Below are 19085 nucleotides of genomic sequence, written 5' to 3' on the forward strand. Positions count from 1 at the left end.
CAACATATCAAATGTTGAAACTGAGAAATGTTATTGTTTTTGGAAAAATACATGCCTGTTTTCAATTTGATGCCATCAACACATTTCTAAAATGCTGGGAAATGACTGACACCACCATGTGTCCATGCTAGTTATTTGTTTACTGGAGGAAATACTCTAATTAAATCCATTAACAATTACCAAAATGTCCATCTACATCATATTGTTATTAGGCACTATGTAATTTTGGAGTTTGAGCAATTTCACACAAAAGAATAGATAGGTTTGCAAATTATTTGATTCATTTGTTAAATGTCTGATTTTGAGACTTGACATGTAAAAGATGAAACCTCATAAATGAACCGTTTAATTACGTTAATGACCTTTATTTCTTCTAAACCAACATAAGGTATACTGTATGTTCAATTATAGTTCAGCACACATTAATTCTAAATGTCTATGCACCCTGTCTACCCGGTTACAGGTTGGGAAGAGAAAATGATAGGGAGATAAATATGGTGGGAACCAGAGTAGTCAGCATACTTCATAGAATAGCCAGATTTTGTGTTTTGAGAAGATCTGACAGGCGTGCTGTGACCTGCCCTCCCTGTGTTTCCCATGGGAAAGCTCCCTGATACCAACAAGAAGACAACAAGACCCCTCCTTGAAAAGGACAGAGCAGGACCAGATACATCTTGGAAGGTGGGCAAATTGCCAGTTCCCTGCATCCTGGAGAGGAGGTATGGCAAACTTGATGTTAATTGGTTCCTCACACAGGAGGACCTCTATTGGCCATGAAAAAAATGTAATCCATGAATTCAGGAAATTAAACATTTGAGAAGAATGGTAAAATGAATGATGACAAAAACTTTGCTGAAAACTTAAAACCATGTCTTACAAAATAAAAGTCGGAACTATCCTCTATGTTGTCTGCCTCCACTTCAGATCTTGAACTGAATACTCTATATACACTCTGGAGCACTTAAGAGCCGGTGTTGTGGGCGCACGCACACACACACACACACACACACAGACAGACACACACACACACACACACAAACACACACATTTGTTTTTCTATTCTTCTGGTACCTATTACCTTACCCTAACTCAGAAAAATATTCCCTAACACTAACCCTAACCTTAATAACCTCAAACGTATGCCTAACATCGACCTAACCTTAACACTTAACTCCAAACCTAGCAGTTAATGCCTGAACCAAAACTAACTGGAAACCAAACACTATGCCAAATTATACATTTTTCCTTAAACCAAACTCTTAAACCTGTAATCATATTTTTCCTGGTGGGAACCAGCCAAAAATTCTTGTGTAGACCAATTTAGTGGAGTGGACTTTGGGTCCTTACATGTGCACATAGATTTGGAGAATGTGCACACACAAACACACACACACACACACAAACCATGTTTTCTTGACTTTTCATTTTTTTTATTGCAAAAGCAAGCAGATAGATGAAATCCAAATAATAAACAACTGAAGTCAAAAATTCTAAGTATGCATTACACACAAAGGTTTCAGAACCTTTAAAATGTTCCATTATTAGCTATGTACATTGTTGAAACAAAGTGCAGATATAATGAATAACATTTCAAATGTATTGGTCTTATGTTTCATGAGCTGAAATAAAATACCCCATTTTCCATATGAACAAAAAGTGTATTTGCATATTTGTGCACAAATGTGTTTACATTCCTGTTAGCGAGTTAATAGAGAGATGAATATTGGTTGTGTTGACAACGTTGTTTGTAATCCAGTGGTTGTTCTTCACTCATGGCAACGGTTAGGGTTAGGGCACATTTCATATGGCAGGGTATCCATGTTCAATGTTTAAAAAATGTATATGTGGGCTGGATGATCTTTGGGAAATCTTGACTCTAATGTGGTCATACATTTGGAATTCTCTCTCTCTCTGTCACTCTCTCTCTCTCTGTCTGTCACTCTCTCTTTGATTGAGATAAGCTTTATTAGCATCACAAGGACCCCACGGTTGCTAAAGCAAAGACAGATAATGACGTCACTATAGTGCTGTGTGTGAGTGTGTATCTGTGAGTAGTTCTTTCCGTACCACTTCTGGACCAAAATGTTCTGGGATTAAAAGAAAATATTAAACAGTGTGAAATTGTTAAAAGCATTTATTTAATTTGTTTTAGCAAATTATGGTGAAGATTAGGGTTAGGTATACAGGTGAAGGTGTTGAGGTAAATGTTAGGGTTAGATTAAGCAAATGGTATGCTTTTTGGTTAGCTGGTTAGGAAAATAGTTACTTTGTAAGATGTCTATTTCATAGGTATTGTATGCTTTATTGGCCAGTAATGATAAAGGGGAGAGTTTCTGCTGAACAAGAAGTACGTTTAATTGGAAGTAAGTTTAATATGATGCAGAAGTACATGTGTACCAGAAGCAGCAGATTAGACCACAGGAACACCCAGGCCACAAAAAACTGGTTTTAAATTGAAAAATAAAATGTTTCTGTGCCAACGAAAACCTTTAAATTGATAAAGAAAAATAGACTTTAGTGTAGTTTGAGAGTAAACAATACACCTCTGTATTATAACTATAGGCTAGCTATAATTTCTATAATTAGCTTGCGACTAGTTTACCACATCTCCAACAATGCATTTCGCCTAGGAAGGACCGTTCCAGGTAGTCTTTATTGTAGTTACAATGCGCGGTCAGATGATCGGCTCTTGAAATCCCTGCCATTGAAAAGTGACAAAAAACAAACATGAAAAAGCAGTTGTTTTGTATATTTTACTGCAAAACATGATAGGATAAAAGACTATCCGTGTTTTGTTCCTTCTGATCATCTGCGTAACGCGCAGCGATCTGTAACGTGGCCACTTTTAACACCAGAAGTAGACGCGGCTGATGAGCATACACAGAAACCTCGCTGCGCTCAGAGAAGTGACATGCGATGTCGGAAGTTTTATGAGCTGTTCTATTCGTTTCGTTTGCAACTTTTTGGAGCATATTACTAAATGCTGTTTATTTCCTATAACTGTTCGACCTTTACCTGCCATGTATTGCAAATGACGAGGAATGGATAGTTTGGCAGGCAAAGGTGGAAGGATGGTTCAAAGTAATAAAATATCGGAAAGTGACAGGGAAGGTGGTTCACGGATGGACGCCCTTCACCAATGCGAACTCATCCAGAATATGATCGACATCTCCATCTCTAGTTTGCAAGGACTCAGAACCAAATGCGCTGCATCAAACGACCTCACTCAGCAAGAAATACGCACTTTGGAGGTAGGCTAAGGACTGTCTTTCATTACAACATAGGACATGTAGTTAAACTTCGGCTTGTTGATGCAGGTGCGCATGTGTTTGCGCGCGAACGAGCGCGTGAGTGTTGTGTAAGGGAGAGAGACGGTACTGTGGAAAATGTGGTGTGTGTTTTTTTTCTTTGGCCAAATGTAGTAAAAACATTACACATACCACGTTCTAAATAACTCAGCAAATTATACAATAATTCCTTACGTATAGTCTTGGCCTATAGATTAGGGCTTGCTGACGTGCTGTATCCCTACAATGTTACATACTTTAAAACACCAAAACTAGTTGCCACCACCATATGGAAATGAAACCTAAACATTTATCTGCCATTGAAACACATAATCTGAGATATTTTGGGACATTCCATGGTTTGTAAGGCCACTGCAGCAAAGAGCAATACAGGAAATGGTTGTAAACACTTATGGTGTTGAAGTGCGTAAATCGCTTGCTTCGGTGATGTCTTACAGACCTGCAAAAGAACTAGGGCTCAGGCAGGTCATACATGCAGCCCGGCAATTGTGATCCATTACGCCTGTAAACATTCAATTTCTTAAAACTTGTTAACATCATTCAAAAATCATCAACTCAAATGTTTTAATTTCCCACGATCCTCTTAAACCTCAATGTGGCATGATAGAAAGTACTTTACACTGAAACGAGACTTCAGTTTTCCTTTTTCAATGTTCTACTACTTATGCATTCTTGTGTATTACTGCTAGCAAGCTCTTAGGCTGGCATAGTTAGCATGACACTTGCTGTTCACAAACCATGTCTGTATGGTTTCTATATCCATATTTTTACGGAATATCTCATGGACTTAGTCTGTGAATGGTTTCTCCCTCTTCATAATATGATTGGCGGTCATAATTCGTTTTTCAATTTGGCTACGTGCCACCTCATTCATTCGGAGACGATCATTGGTACAGTCGCAGGGTTGTCAGCAGCCCGTTTGGCCACAGTACACGTGACAGCAGGGACTTCGGAGAAGGTTTTCAGTAGTTGTTCGTTCCCTCGTTAAACGACCCTGCCTTAACGACTTTCGTTGGGAACGCACTACTTGAACGGCGTGTCTCTTGCCATTATTGTTTTCGATCCACCTAACCTGTTTTTTCCACACACAATTTTTGTATGTGTCTGGTTTGCCTTGTACAATGCCATGATTGGGTCCTGCTCTGGAATGAACTATGATTTGTCAAAACAAATGAACCATTTAATATTATTGGTCAAAAATACTCGCCACAGATGCATTTTAGTGCAACGTTTTAATATGATACTATGAATTTAAATTGGGTAATGGAGCTACTTTGTTTGCCTGCTGTCTCGACGTTAGGTCTTACTGGCCCCAGGCCAGCGGGCCATCATGCCTTGTAATAATTACTGCTGTGAAATTATGAAAATGATTGTGATGAAATGCATAATCTTATCAACATTTTCAAATGTGCTCTAATGTGGCCCACAAGAATTTGGATGAACAAATAATATTGAAAATGGGGAAAAAAACAACAATAGCCCAATAGTTCAGGAACACTCTTCAGGAGGTAGGCTTAATATTACCATATGCAGTGTTCACCAGCAGAACTTCAGAGGGTGCACCACAAGCTGCCAACCACTAGTAAACCCTATGAACCGAACAGCCAGGTTCCACTTCGCTTAAAGTATCTAAAAGAGCCTGTACACTTGTGGAACAAAGACTTATGGATGATGAGATGGAGATTAACTGATCAGCAGCAGCATGAATGTATAGAAATATCTTGTTTGCTGGCATACAACCAAAAGCCTCTAAACACATTGGATGGTGCTTTCCAAGTACTCTTGGTGTTCTTTATAAAAGTGGAACATGTAATTCAGTATTTGTGGCAAAAATATGTTGTATATTACGCCCTTGAAAACAGCCACTGTGTTTAACTCTAAGTTTGCCCATTAATGCACCTAGCGACCAGCTTGTAACACAACATAAATTCGGTTCACGCCAATTGTTAACACAAATGGGATAAACATTTGTCTGTATAACCTAGGTCCACAAGTATTTCAGAATTCCTGTTCAGTACACTTTCTTTTATATGAATGAGATCACTTCTGGGTTTATCACTAACCTTCTCCTCTCCTAATCTTTATTTCAATCTTCACCCCCTTCCTTCCTACAATAGGCCTGTCTATCTGTGTGTACAGTGGTCAGGCCTGAGCTGAATGCTTGCATGGGGAGTTGGGTTACTCAGGTCTGTCCAATGTAAATGGCCTGTATTGTGTTTACATTGGATATTGGAGATGAGCAACGCTGTCAATACAGCCACCCTCCACTTTTATGTCTTAAAAGTGTAAACCATTGAAGTTGCTGATGTTGGGAATAGCTTATGAAGAATTGGAAACATTTGGCGCTGCTTGAAACATGGATCATAAGTAATTGGACGCATTACATGGATTACATGTAATCAGTTACTTTACCAGCAAAAATGTTTTAATCAGATTAGTTACTTAGAAAATCTAGATGATTACTTTTGAATTCAGGAAGGATGTTTGTGGGAAAACAAAACATTGACATCTGATAAAGGAGCCATTGTAAGATTTCCACCATTCAAAAGCAGAATTGTTTTGATATTGTAAACATTATTGCGGAAAGATGTTATTTAGAGTGAGTTTATTAAACCTTTATTTCAACAAGGAACACAGACTGAGACCAAGGTCTCTTTTACAGCTGGGCCCTGCGTATACATGTTTACACATCCAATTTAGGTTCAGTGATTAAAAACCAAACAGAAAAAGAAAAAAACAGTGTACAGACAAAACAAGACACAGATAATAAACACAGGACAAAGTACATTGCTTTAAACACCAGTGTTATTCTCTCAGTGGCCTCATGTTTTTAGTAGGTATTGGGCCTGGCAAGGTCTGTGCTGTCCCTTAGGTGTGCTAGACTAACGAAGTGCACATATTTTCAGAGAATACATGTATATATCAAATACATAAAACACCCCCAAAGGTACAAATAATGAATCACTCTTGAGGTTTACGTACAAGTCATGTACAGTCAGAGCATGCCTGACGTACCACTCTGGAGGATTTACGTAGATCAGATACCAAAGTTCTCATATAGTTTAACATTTTCAAACGCATTCCCAATTATTTTCTCTCCTTTGTTTTAGTCTGGTGGTTGTTCAGTTGCCAGAAATTGTAATAAACAAAAATGAGCTGCATAGTCAAGTTGCCAGAAAGAAGCCTTTACTGTGCCAATGCCACAAAAAAGCCTGGTTACAATATGCCTGACAACTTCTGGCACACTGTAATTTGGGGTGACAAGACCAAAATAGAGCTTTATGGTCACAACCATAAGTGCTATGTTTGAAGAGAGGTCAACAAGGTCTATAGTGAACAGAATACCATCCCCACTGTGAAGCATGGTGGTGGCTCACTGATGTTTTGGGGTGTGGGAGCTCAAAAGGCACGGGGATTTACATTCTTCTGCACAACACCTGGGCATTGGAAGCTCTTTGACTTTACAGCACAACAATGACCCTGAGCACAAGCCCAAGTTGACCCTCCAGTGGTTACAACAGAAAAAGATGAAGGTTCTGGAGTGGCCATCACAGTCTCCTGTCCTTAATGTCATCGAACGACTCTGGGGAGATCTCAAATGTGCGGTTCATGACCAAAGACTTTGCATGACCTGGAGGCAAGACGAATGGGCAGCTATAAATGGGCCTCATGGACAACTATTACAAAAGACTGCACACTATCATTGATGCTAAAGGGGGCAATACACAGTATTAGGAACTAAGGGTATGCAGACTTTTGAACAGGGTTCATTTAATTTTTTTCTTTGTTGCCATATTTGGTTTTATGATTGTGCCATTGTGTTATGACCTACAGTTGAATTTGAATCCCATAAGAAATGTTTTGCCTGCTCACTCATGTTTTCTTCACAAATGGTACATATGTTATCAACTCTCAAAAGGGGAGGGAAACTTGAGCACAACTGCATAATTTCAATGACGCACCAAATGGGATTAATGGATCCTTTTTGTCTTCTAATATCTCTTAAACGGAATATAATTGAAAAGTAGCAGATGTTTTCTCATAAAAAATGACAGTTATGGACAGTTAACTATTAATTGTAATTGTAATATTAATTGTAATTACATCTAATAACCACCCATCCTTTACTTATAAAGTTTGGGTTTTCAACTTCCTCATCTTAGCTGCACTGCAATTGCACAATGATAATGTCATTACTGTGTGAAGACACAACATTGTCTATGAATGTTGCACCAAAACACTGTTTTAGAGGATTAAGCAGTGCAGCTTGTAAACACACCAGGGAAGGGACTTCTGTAAAATTATTGACCATTTAAACTCAAGTAACCTTGTCATGGGTTCCTGTGCTACTGTTTCCTTATTTCCAGATCCCCGTAATACTGTTTCCTTATTCCAAATCCCTGTGATACGTTTTCCTTATTCCAAATCCCTGTGAAACTGTTTCCTTATTCATGCACAAATATTTATCCCACTTGTACATTTTCTCCCCTCCTGTCTTTGCTTCCATTGCACATTTAGAATTGCCATATGTAATGCATTTGCATTAATTGCACATCTATACATACCACTTGTACATACATATACTTAATACTTGTACATTTTCTGCCCTCCTCTCTTTGCACTTCTGGTTAGACACAAACTGCATTTTTTTGTACTGTACTTATACTTGTTTATTGACAATGAAGTTGAATCTAATCTAATTATTCCAGGTCCCTGTGATAACGATGCAATTACCTTATTCTAGTATGTGTATGTTACCGGGTATGAAAACTTGTCAACATTTAGTCAAAAAGAGATTATAATTGGACATTTGGAGCTCTGTGTAATTGTGTTGGTAAAGTCTTAGCATGCTAGCGTGATATGTTTTACTATTATTTCTACGAGGCAGCAACAGTGCAGTCAGTGGAAGAAACCGAGCAATGAAAATGACGGGTTTTGTAGTCTTAGAAAACCCCCATGTGGTTTTGCAACTGTTCTTTTTTCCCTCCCTTTAATCTCTTTCTGTCTCTGTCTTGTTCGCTTTCCCTTTCTTGACCTTTTTGCTCTGTCTTTTTGTCGCTTGCCTTACTAATATGCTTGAACGTTTTATTTTGTCCCGTACATGGAAACTCAAATGAAAAGTGATGCTTTCTATTTGCGTCCTGTGGTATTTTTCATAACTGTAATTTGCATACGCAGCTATAAGATATGAACTGTCATAGTGAATGAGAAGGATATCATGAGAGGTGAGAACCACAGTCAGCCCACCCCCACCAAGGAGTTGTTTAAAAACTAACATTCAAAGGTCTTTGAAAGATCTTGCTATTCTTTATTACAAGGATATCCCTCATTTTTACGCTGCAGTGACGCATATGTGATTTTGTGTCTGATTGTGTGAGTGTCTATATAGAAAGGCCTTTCGACTGCTGGCAGCCAAGGCCACCTCTTTTATCTGATCTGTGAAAAGGTCCTTGTATGGCGTCATTGTCACATGAAAAACAAATTGGGGTGGGGGGGGGGGGGGGGGGGGGCACAGATACCAGCTGCCGGTCTGCCCCATGGACCTAGCCTCACTGATGCGACTGGCGTTCTTCACAGCGCATGGAGAGCACTTTCTCACTGGTCTGGCCAGGACCCTATTGTGCCCACAATATTTGCTCAGAAAATGTGCGAAAGAGTTCTTATTTACTGTATGTTTGCATGCGCGACAACTCAAGCTTACTCATCAATTAGCTATGCCAAAGATATTGGAAGTAAACATGATAGTTTGGTGGGGCAGTGCTTTAGTAAAACAGATCCTGATGATTTCCATTTGAAATTGGGAAATCTTACCAGGGCGTCACCTTCATTATCGAAGCCTCTTACTGACAACATCAAAACACCCTTTCCAGCAGGACTTTGAGTTAGGTGTCAGCCAGGCTACCATGGACCCCCTTAGCAAGTCCTACGTTTCACTGTGTTTGCCTGACATGTAACAGAACCGTGAGATGGAGAGACTGATAGACAGTGAATAATGATGAGCGCCACAGTGGAACGAGGCCAGGCGTTGTCTGGTGCAAAACAACACCGCCCGTTTTCATCTAGGCGCTCAGTCATAAGCACTGGAGTGCATCAAATCAGCCATGGCCATTCCCTCATTGGGAAAAAGACTGGAGGCCATTCAGACTGTTCTAGTGCTGCTGAAACTTTAATGTTGTTCCACTAGGCCAGGCTCCTTAAAAACTAAAGGAAACTGTAGGTGGTAGACTAAACATGAACTAAAACCTCCATCTTTACACTTTCCCCTCTTCCCATTAAAAGTCTGCCCCCATCCTTTTGAATCATTCCTCTATAAGACTGATGTCGGCACTCAGATGTTCACTATAATAATTACCTAAAATGTATGCCACAGTACTTGTTTATAGTACCCTTATCTTTAAACTGCTGCTAGTGTACAGTGTTATCTATATTTTGCTTTGTTATATGTATTTTTTGTCTGGCTATGTTTCTGCTTATATATTCCTCTCCTTAACTCTCACTATGTAGTTGTCGGGTGCCATGGCATAATTTCGCTGTGCGGATGCTGTGTTGTTCGGTGCATTTGACACACCTTGAAACTTGAAATGCACAAAACATGAATTGTGAAGCAGTAAAATACATACAACCTTTCGTTTTTATAAATTCTACGTAGAATTTTGTAAAAGCATTTTAAAATCAGCCTTTGAAAAGACAGAACGCCTGAAACAGACCTACGGTACAGGCTGACATTTAGCTGGAAATATTGCAAGTGGTGCTGTTTGTTGCTGGGTACAGATATTTGTGAGCCCTGTTGAATCCGCTGGTTTTCAGGGAAAGCTTACTTCCTGTGGTCTGAGGTCTGAAGGGAAGGTGTTAGACTGGACTGCGCTATACCTATATGCCCATGGCCCAACCCAGCATCTCTCATCATCTCTGACATCAACCAGTTTTGCCGTCTGTGGCTGCAGGGTTTCCACCAGCACTGGGTCGTTTTCATGCAAATGACACAGGCCGACTCCTCAGTGAGGGGCTTCTCAGTGTTTCTCTGTTGGGCTTTATATGATGGCGGTTGCCAGAGTAAATGACCTTTCAAAAATACACTTCTGGTAAATGTAAATGCTGCCTAAAGGATGCTACTATTTATAGCACATTAACCATTGCATAGAGACAAAAAGTCACTGGCAGCTAGTGATTGTCTTTTGAATAATATCGATATTTTTAAACCACGTATGTTTTGTAGTAACTGAATAATAATTACCTTTTGTATATATGGAATACCTACTCATTCAAGGGTATTTTCTGCATTATAGAATAATAGTGAAGATATCAAAACTATGAAATAACACCCATGGAATCATTTAACAAAAAAAAAGTGTTGAATAAATCAAAATACATTTACATTTCTGATTCTTCTAAATAGCTGTTATTTGCCTTGATGAAATCTTTGCACTCCCAAACCATCAAAATTGGGTTGAGGTCAGGTGATTGTGGAGACCAGGTCATCTGATGCAGCACTCCATCACTCTCCTTGTTCAAATATCCCTTACACAACCTGGAAGTGTATTTTGGGTCATTGTCCTGTTGAGAAACAAATTAGTCCCACTAAGGACAAACCAGATGGGATGGTGAATCGCTGCAGAATGCTGTGGTAGCCATGCTGATTGATTGAATTCTAAGTAAATCACTGACAGTGTCATCGGCAAAGCATTCCCACGCCATCATACCTCTTCCTTTCGCAGTGGGAATCACACATGCAGAGATCTGTTCACCCACTTTGCATCTCACAATAACACAAGGGTTGGAACCACAAATCTCAAATTTCGATTCATCAGATCAAAGGACAGATTCTAATGTACAACCCTGTTTCCAAAAAACTTTGAAGCTGTGTAAAATGCAAATTAAAAACAGAATGCATTAATTTGCAAATCATTTATCCATATATTTAATTGAACACATTACAAAAACAACATATCACATGTTGAATCTGAGAAATCTTATTGTTTTTGGAAGAACCCATGCCCATTTTGAATTTGATGCCAGCAAGACATTTAAAAAAAGTTGGGACAGGGGCATGTTTGCCACTGTAAACCACTGTTGCATCATTTCTTCTTTTAACAATAATCTGTGTTTGGGAACTGAGGAGACCAATTGGCGTTAGTTTTGAAAGTGAAATGTATTCCCATTCTTGCTTGATATAGGATTTCAGCTGCTGAACCGAAGTCTCCTTTGTCATAGTTTTCGTTTCATAATGCGCTAAATGTTTTCAATGGCTGACAGGTCAGGACTGCAGGCAGGCCAGTTTAGCAATCTGGTGTCGTACTATGGAGCCATGCTGTTGTAATGCGTACAGAATGTGGTTTGGGATTGTCTTGCTGAAATAACTTAGACCTGTACATATTGTTCTGCATTAATGGTGCTTTCACAGATGTGCAAGTCACCAATGCCACTAATGCACCCCCATACCATCACGGATGCTGGCTTTTGAACTGTGTACTGATAAAAAGCTGGATGGTCCCTCTCTTTAGTCCAGTGGATGCAGCGTCCATGATTCCCAAGAATAATTTCAAATGTTGATTTGTCAGAACACCGGACAGTTCTCCATGTCACCTCAGTCCATCTTAATTGAACTCAGGCCCAGAGACGGCGGCAGCGTTTCAGGATCTTGTTTATATCTGGTTTCTTCTTTGCATGGTAGAGCTTTAACTTGTATTTGTGGATGCAGCGATCTACTTTGTTCATAGACAATGGTTTTGGGAAATGTTCCTGAGCCCATACAGTGTCCACTACAGAATTGTCTGTTTTTATTGCAGACACAATTCTGTAGTCAGGGCCCGTAGATCGTGGCCATCCAATATTGGTTTTCGGCCTTGTCCCTTGCATACAGAAATTTCTCCAGGTTCTCTGAATCTTTTAATGATATTATGTACTGTAGATGATGAGATCCCCAAACTCTTTGCAATTTTATGTTAAGAAAAGTTTTTCTTCAGTTGTTGCACAATTTGCCAGCGCAATCTTTCACAGTGTGGTGAACCCCTCCCCATCTTTAATTCTGAAAGACTCATCCTCTCTGGGATGCTCTTTTTATACCCAATCATAGTACTGTTTTGTTGCCAATTAACCTAATTAGTTGTGAGATTTTCCTCCATGTTTATTTTTTTTAGCATTTCTCAACTTTTTCAGCCTTTTGCTGGCATCAAATTCAAAGTGGGCAAATTATTTGGAAATGGCATTGTACATTAAGAAGGAAAGAAATTCTGCAAATTAACTTAAACAAGGCACACCAGTTAATTGAAATACATTTCAGGTGACTACCTTGTGAAGCTGGTTGTGAGAATACGAATGTGCAGTCATCAAGGCAAAGGGTGTCTACTTTGAGGAATCTACTATATGACATGTTGATCTGTTTAACACTTGTTGCTATATCATTCCATGTGTTATTTCATAGTTGTATTTCATGATGTATTCACTATTATTCTACAATGTGGACAATAGTAAAACGAAAGAAATACACTTGAATGAGTAGGTATGTTTAACTGTATACATACAGTATCTCACAATTTAGTTCACCCCTCACATTTTTGTCAATATTTGAGTGTATCTTTTCATGTGACAACACTGAAGAAATGACACTATGCTACAATGTAAAGTAGAGAGTGTACAGCTTGTATAACAGTGTAAATTTGCTGTCCCCTCAAAATAACTCAACACACCGCCATTACTATCTAAACCGCTGGCAACAAAAGTGAGTACACCCCTAAACGAACATGTCCAAATTGGGCCCAATTAGCCATTTTCCCTCTTCGGTGTCATGTGACTCGTTAGTGTTACAAGGTCTCAGGTGTGAATGGGGAGGAGGTGTGTTAAATTTGGTGTCATCGCTCTCGCACTCCCTCATACTGGTTACTGGAAGTTCAACATGGCACCTCATGGCAAAGAACTCTGAGGATCTGAAAAAAAGTATTGTTGCTCTACATAAAGATGGCCTAGGCTATAAGAAGATTGCCAAGACCCTGAAACTGAGCTGCCGCACGGTGGCCAAGACCATACAGCACTTTAACAGGACAGGTTCCACTAAGAACCGGCCTCGCCATGGTCGACCAAAGAAGGTTAGTGCACATGCTCAGCATAATATCCAGAGGTTGTCTTTGGGAAATAGACGTATGAGTGCTGCCAGCATTGCTGCAGAGGTTAAAGGGGTGGGGTGTCAGCCTGTCAGTGCTCAGACCATACGCTGCACACAGCATCAAATTGGTCTGCATGGCTGTGCATCATATCAAAATATGATGCACAAGAAAGCCCACAAACAGTTTGCTGAAGACAAGCAGACTAAGGACATGGATTACTGCAACCATGTCCTGTGGTCTGATGAGACCAAGATAAACTTATTTGGTTCAGATAGTGTCAAGCATGTTTGGCGGCAACCAGTTGAGGAGTACAAAGACAAGTGTGTCTTGCCTACAGTCAAGCATGGTGGTGAGAGTGTCATGGTTTGGGGCTGCATGAGTGCTACCGGCACTGGGGAACCATGAATGCCAACATGTACTGTGACATACTGAAGCAGAGCATGATCCCCTCCCTTCGGCGACTGGGCCACAGGGCAGTATTCCAACATGATAAAGACCCCAAACACACCTCCAAGATGACCACTGCCTTGCTAAAGAAGCTGAGGGTAAAGGTGAAGGTCTCCACACCTGAACCGTGTTGAGCATCTGTGGGGCATCCTCAAACGGAAGGTGGAGGAGCGCAAGGTCTCTAACATCCACCAGCTCCATGATAACTCCAATGGCAACCTGTGACGCTCTGGTTAATTCCATGCCCAAGAGGTTTAAGGCAGTGTTGGAAAATGATGGGGGCCACACAAAATGTGGACATTTTCACTTAGGGGTGTACTCACTTTTTTTGACAGCGGTTTAGACATTAATGGCTGTGTGTTGTGTTATTTTGAGTGGAGAGCAAATTTACACTGTACACTCACTACTTTACATTGCTGCCAAGTGTCATTTCTTCAATGTTGTCACATGAAGAGATATAATCATATATTTACAAAAATGTGAGGGGTGTACTCACTTTTTTGTGAGATACTGTAGGTGTCATTTAATAAATTAACATGAAATGTATCTCTATCCAACCAGTTCTTGGTATTCTAAGGTACTTTCCCAATGAGAATATCTGTCAACTTCCACCAAGGTTTGCAAGCTTGCAGATTGTGCAACATTATTGATTGACGTCATCTTGTATATTAAAGTGGGAAATGTTGTGTACCCCCCCATCCGTTGGTAGTTGATAGAGTTAAAAAAAAAATCCTGATAGTAAATTCAAAAATAAAACCTATATTTGCATAGGTTATTGTTTGAATGCAGTCTGTTTCAATCTTGAAGGCAGTCGGTGAAGGATCAATTGGCATGCCATAGCTGTTAAATATGTTATCCAATCCTGACTTCAGCCAAATAATTGCCAGGAGAGGTGCATTTTCAGGTGATTGTGCCTTGAGCTGTGCCAGCCTAATGACCTATTTATAAAATGGCCTGTTTGCTATTCTGAGGAGAAATTTAATCAAGCCCCAGTCAGTAAAGGATGAAGTGAAGCCAGCCCTTTGCCTGCACCTTATCTGTTGTGGAGGAGCTGGCCACAATGATACTTCATAGAGGCTTCTTCTCATCTCCTCCTTCAGTGGCATTACAATGTATTCTTTTTTTAGATCTCTCGTTTTTGCATTCTCCCCATCTCTTTTACTCTTTTCCTCCTCTTTTCTCATACTTCATTGCATCGCACTGTAACATTCAAGAGTTGACAGGGGTTTTCCTCAGCCTGTGATCTAAGTGTCGCTTCTCACTGCCGTTTTGCATAGAACATCAGACCGTGCTGAAAATAACAAGAAAGACACAAGAGGCAGTTTGTGCTCAAAACTTGAGCGGGTTTTACAGAGTGGTCTGCTTTCAATCAGTCTCCTTCGTTAAAATTACATGAACAACACTCAGCAGAAATTTTTTGCCTAGCATCGTCTGCATTTTTGTCGGTTTCAGAACTTTTGGAATTCATTGTTCACAATCTATATCGATCACACTAATCTGTATCTTGGCACTTGTGTTTGTGTTGTCGCCCCCTCCAGGTGAAGCTGACTAAGTACATCGGTAAGCAGCTGCAGTATAAACAGAGAGTGCCTGAGGGAGAGAGGACCAGGGTTCTGCACAGCTACCCTAGACTGGGAGATTGGTTCTGCACCATCAACCTTAGACCTGAACTCATACAGGTAGCCTACTGTTGAGTCACACTATGTTTGTGCATGCAAAGAAGGAGAAAACAACATTGATGATTCTTGGTCATTCCCCACTGAAATGTTCAATTATCTAGAAGAACTAGTCCCATTAAGTCACTGAAGTTGGTGTAGATCTGATGCTTCATGCATAGTATGTGATAACAGGGGATATATACTAGACATGGACAATCATGTTAAACTTCTCATGTTGTTTACTGTGGATCAGCTCATGGATTTGATCTCTAAAACCTTTTGGTTAATGGTCAGATGCTCTAACCACCATGGTATAAGAGAACGCATTCCATACTGTCAACCAGGTTGATATTGACCTGGCATAAGAGAACACATTCCTGCACTTTGCTTACTGCAATTTCAGTACAGGTGTGGTTTACGGTTGACATCCAGAGAAAATGTCTTCATAGGAGCACATTCTGAGCTAATGTTTTTATACATTCTATACTAGTTAACATCTCCAATACAGTGTAAAAATCCTTGCTGTATCCCATCATCTGTCAGATTGGATTCACCTTTCTTTCTTCAGGACTGTATGCAAATGATTAAGCATATTCCATAGCAAATAAGGCCTTTTGTTGAAAGCCCAAAGCTGAATGTATTAGTTCCGCCCTGTTTTCCAGATGGCAGTAGGAGTTTAACAGCATTTCTGTCAGTACTTTGTCTGGGCTAGTACTACACAAAGACAACGGATATGATCTAGTTTTTTTACTGAGACTGTTCTGCCAATGGAAAACCCTTTTCCCTATCAGCATTTAGGACTTGGGGTTCAGAGAACTACCCACCCCAAACCCTATTGGTCTGTAATCAACACTGTGATCTTCCCCATCCCTGCTGCTGGCCTTCTGCCTTTCCCACTATACCCAGGCCATGTTTATGTTCATGTCTGCACTTTGTACCAAAGGGTTGTGTTCACTGCACATACTAATGTACACTGCACATACTAATGTACACTGCACAGCCTGTTGTCACTAATGTGTCTGTCTGTGTCAATTACAGACCAGTCTAACCTGCTCCTCTCCGTGTTTAAGGTCTGCCAATAGGTGGAGAAGGTGTGCGTGTGTGCGTGCGTGCGTGCGTGCGTGCGTGCGTGTGTGTGTGCGTGTGTGAGGTTACAGCAAATTATTTGAGGGAATGATAAAATATTTAACGCAAGGAAAGGGAAAGTATGATACTGAAATAGTGTCACAGAAAGAGACTCCTGGGAGAGATGGAAGGCCCAGAATGTGCTCAGTCAGCTGCAGCCCATTCCCTGTCCGCTACGCTATTTATACACAGAGTCCTGGCTCCCACATACCACACGAAAGCAAGCACTATTATGCATGTAGACACGTAACACTGGGCTGTGTGGGATCACTGCTGAACTACAGCATAGGAACTTGCGTTGCTGCTTTCGAACAGGTGGGAAAAAGAGCAAGTCAGAGATGTGGAGATGAGTTTTGCTGTTCTGTGCTGAAGTGGACTGGTGCCAGGCCAGTAAAGAGCAGCACATGTGGTGCTGTGTCCAGGACCAAGAGGTATTGTAACGTTGCATCTCATTTCTAATAACAATATTATCCATTCACAACAAGAAGGCATGTGGAAGTAGGTTGCTATAAAATGGATCCATCAACATTGTTTTGTCAAAGGGGTTTTGTTGACTCCATTAATACACATGAAATGTGCATTGTTGCAGAACAAGAATGTTTTGCCTTTCCTGGAAATATAGGTACCATTCTAACTGAACAGGTTTGAATACCAGAAGAAACCATTCTCTACTTGTTACCACTGGTCATAGAATAGGCATTTCATTGCACTCAGTAAATGAAAGTGTCGTGGCAACAATGGCCATTTATTTAGGCCGGACACTTCTCCATTTGATATGTGACTCACAGGACAGGAATGTATTGGCCCAAGCCTCATGATCACACTGAAAGTGGCACTGACAGTGAACTGAGAGTCTCTGCTCTTCGGTACATTTGGGATCTGATCGGTGTAATGAGCTAACCTGGTGCCATAAAAGCTTATGAAGTCTTGCCTGGCATGGAAATGGTCATAAGAGTTAGGACAAAAGCACAAAGAGAACATTAACTAGGCTATAATAGATCCAAGAAAAGGATTCCTCTTCTCCCTGCCCTCAACCATTGAGATCCCATGAAAGAGAGGGAGGCTTTGGGCCCCGGTCCGGCGTTGGCATTGTTTACACAGGAAGAGGTAAGGAATGGCCCTCAGGGCAGAACCCAGATCAGACGTGTCTCTCTATCATATTTGCATGACTGGACAGTTTAGGAAAATGTATGAAGAGGCACAGAAGTAGGATAAAGAGTTGTGTTGAGGTAGCATCCAGAGTATGAAGAACCTGGGGTTAGAGTTGGCTGTATGAAGATTGAGGGGTTACAGTAGTAACAATAGGCTGTATGAAGAACCAGGGGTTACAGTACAGTAATCTGTATAAAGAACCAGGGGTTACAGTAAAGGCATATTCAAATTAAGAGTTATCCAGACAACATTTGAATTTGACCTCACCAAAACCAAATGTAGATCAGAATCTTTGTCTCAACAGTTGACCAGGAACGCAAACTTGTTTTAAAAAAATGTCACGATGATGAGAAAATCACATCATTTCACATGTAGATTGTTTTGTGCATCAGTAAGCAGTAAGTCTAAGGAACCATCACCATACAGTATGTCCAACGTAAGCTGGCTAATGGCTGCTAAGCTAGCTAACAGAGCCAGCCCATCCAACTTCATATGAAACAAAAGGGAATAAAAATGCATCTAGTTAGCTAATGATTCAGAGTTAGTAACTAGCTACCCAACATATGTTTTTGTGAAATAGCTGTGGTCGAGCTGAAGAGGAGCAGCAAGTGTTGATTAATATGATAATCTACAGAGTGATTTAATATAAATGTAGCTCACTCTTATTTTGGGGCTGCAGGTCTACAACTTAAATGAAACAAGATCAGCAAGACTTTATGTTAGAAAAGGTAGAGTTTGTTAGCTAACTTATTTAGCTAGTTAGCCAACTAATGCAGTAACATCATTGTGAGTTTCTCTATGAATGTGTAATGTATAGCTGGGTCCGGATGCGTCCTTTAAGAATCTAGACCCAGTGTTGTCAGATTTCATTGATTGTAAACTGCACAATCACCCGCAGACTCCACAAAAAAAATTACGTATTTTCTGTACAACCCTATCTGTAAATCAACCCACCCATTGCCCGCACATTGTTATTAAAAATAGCCCAATTGTGTGGGAAACCTCTCCATCTGGCAACACTACCTAGATCTTGTATGTCACTGCCATGTGACAACTTGAATTTAAAACACATTAGAAAAATGCAATATATTCAAAATAGTGATCGTAGTTTTGAGTGCTAGGTTTTCTTGTGGAAAACCTGCACATTAACTCTGAAGGTAACATGCAAAAATTTTAATTTGATCAAATGTACATGCTAACTTTTATTGCATACACTAGTGTGGGGAAAACTGTTATTAATCTTAATTAAATTCTTGCAGTGTGAATAGGTGTCAGCTTCAAAAGCAGGCCCAACC

General features: G+C 40.2%; 1 protein-coding gene across 3 annotated transcripts in view; it reads left to right on the top strand.

Annotated features, from left to right (window-relative positions):
* The first annotated feature begins 2887 nt into the window (after nucleotides 1–2887).
* The window catches only part of LOC105012233 (kinase suppressor of Ras 1), a 31226-nt gene continuing 15028 nt past the window's right edge, over nucleotides 2888–19085 (top strand). The window contains exons 1-2 of one of the 3 annotated variants that reach the window (XM_010872957.5): nucleotides 2888–3251; nucleotides 15394–15534. In XM_010872957.5, the coding sequence (XP_010871259.4) occupies nucleotides 3042–3251; nucleotides 15394–15534 (351 nt within the window). In that variant the 5' untranslated portion in view covers nucleotides 2888–3041. Of the gene's footprint in view, nucleotides 3252–15393; nucleotides 15535–16953; nucleotides 17070–17151; nucleotides 17746–19085 lie in introns of those variants that run through there. The other 2 variants (XM_020049138.3, XM_020049137.3) reach the window with 2 other exon arrangements.

This window comes from Esox lucius, chromosome 1 (assembly GCF_011004845.1).
Source record: "Esox lucius isolate fEsoLuc1 chromosome 1, fEsoLuc1.pri, whole genome shotgun sequence".
Classification (NCBI taxonomy): Eukaryota; Metazoa; Chordata; class Actinopteri; order Esociformes; family Esocidae; genus Esox; species Esox lucius.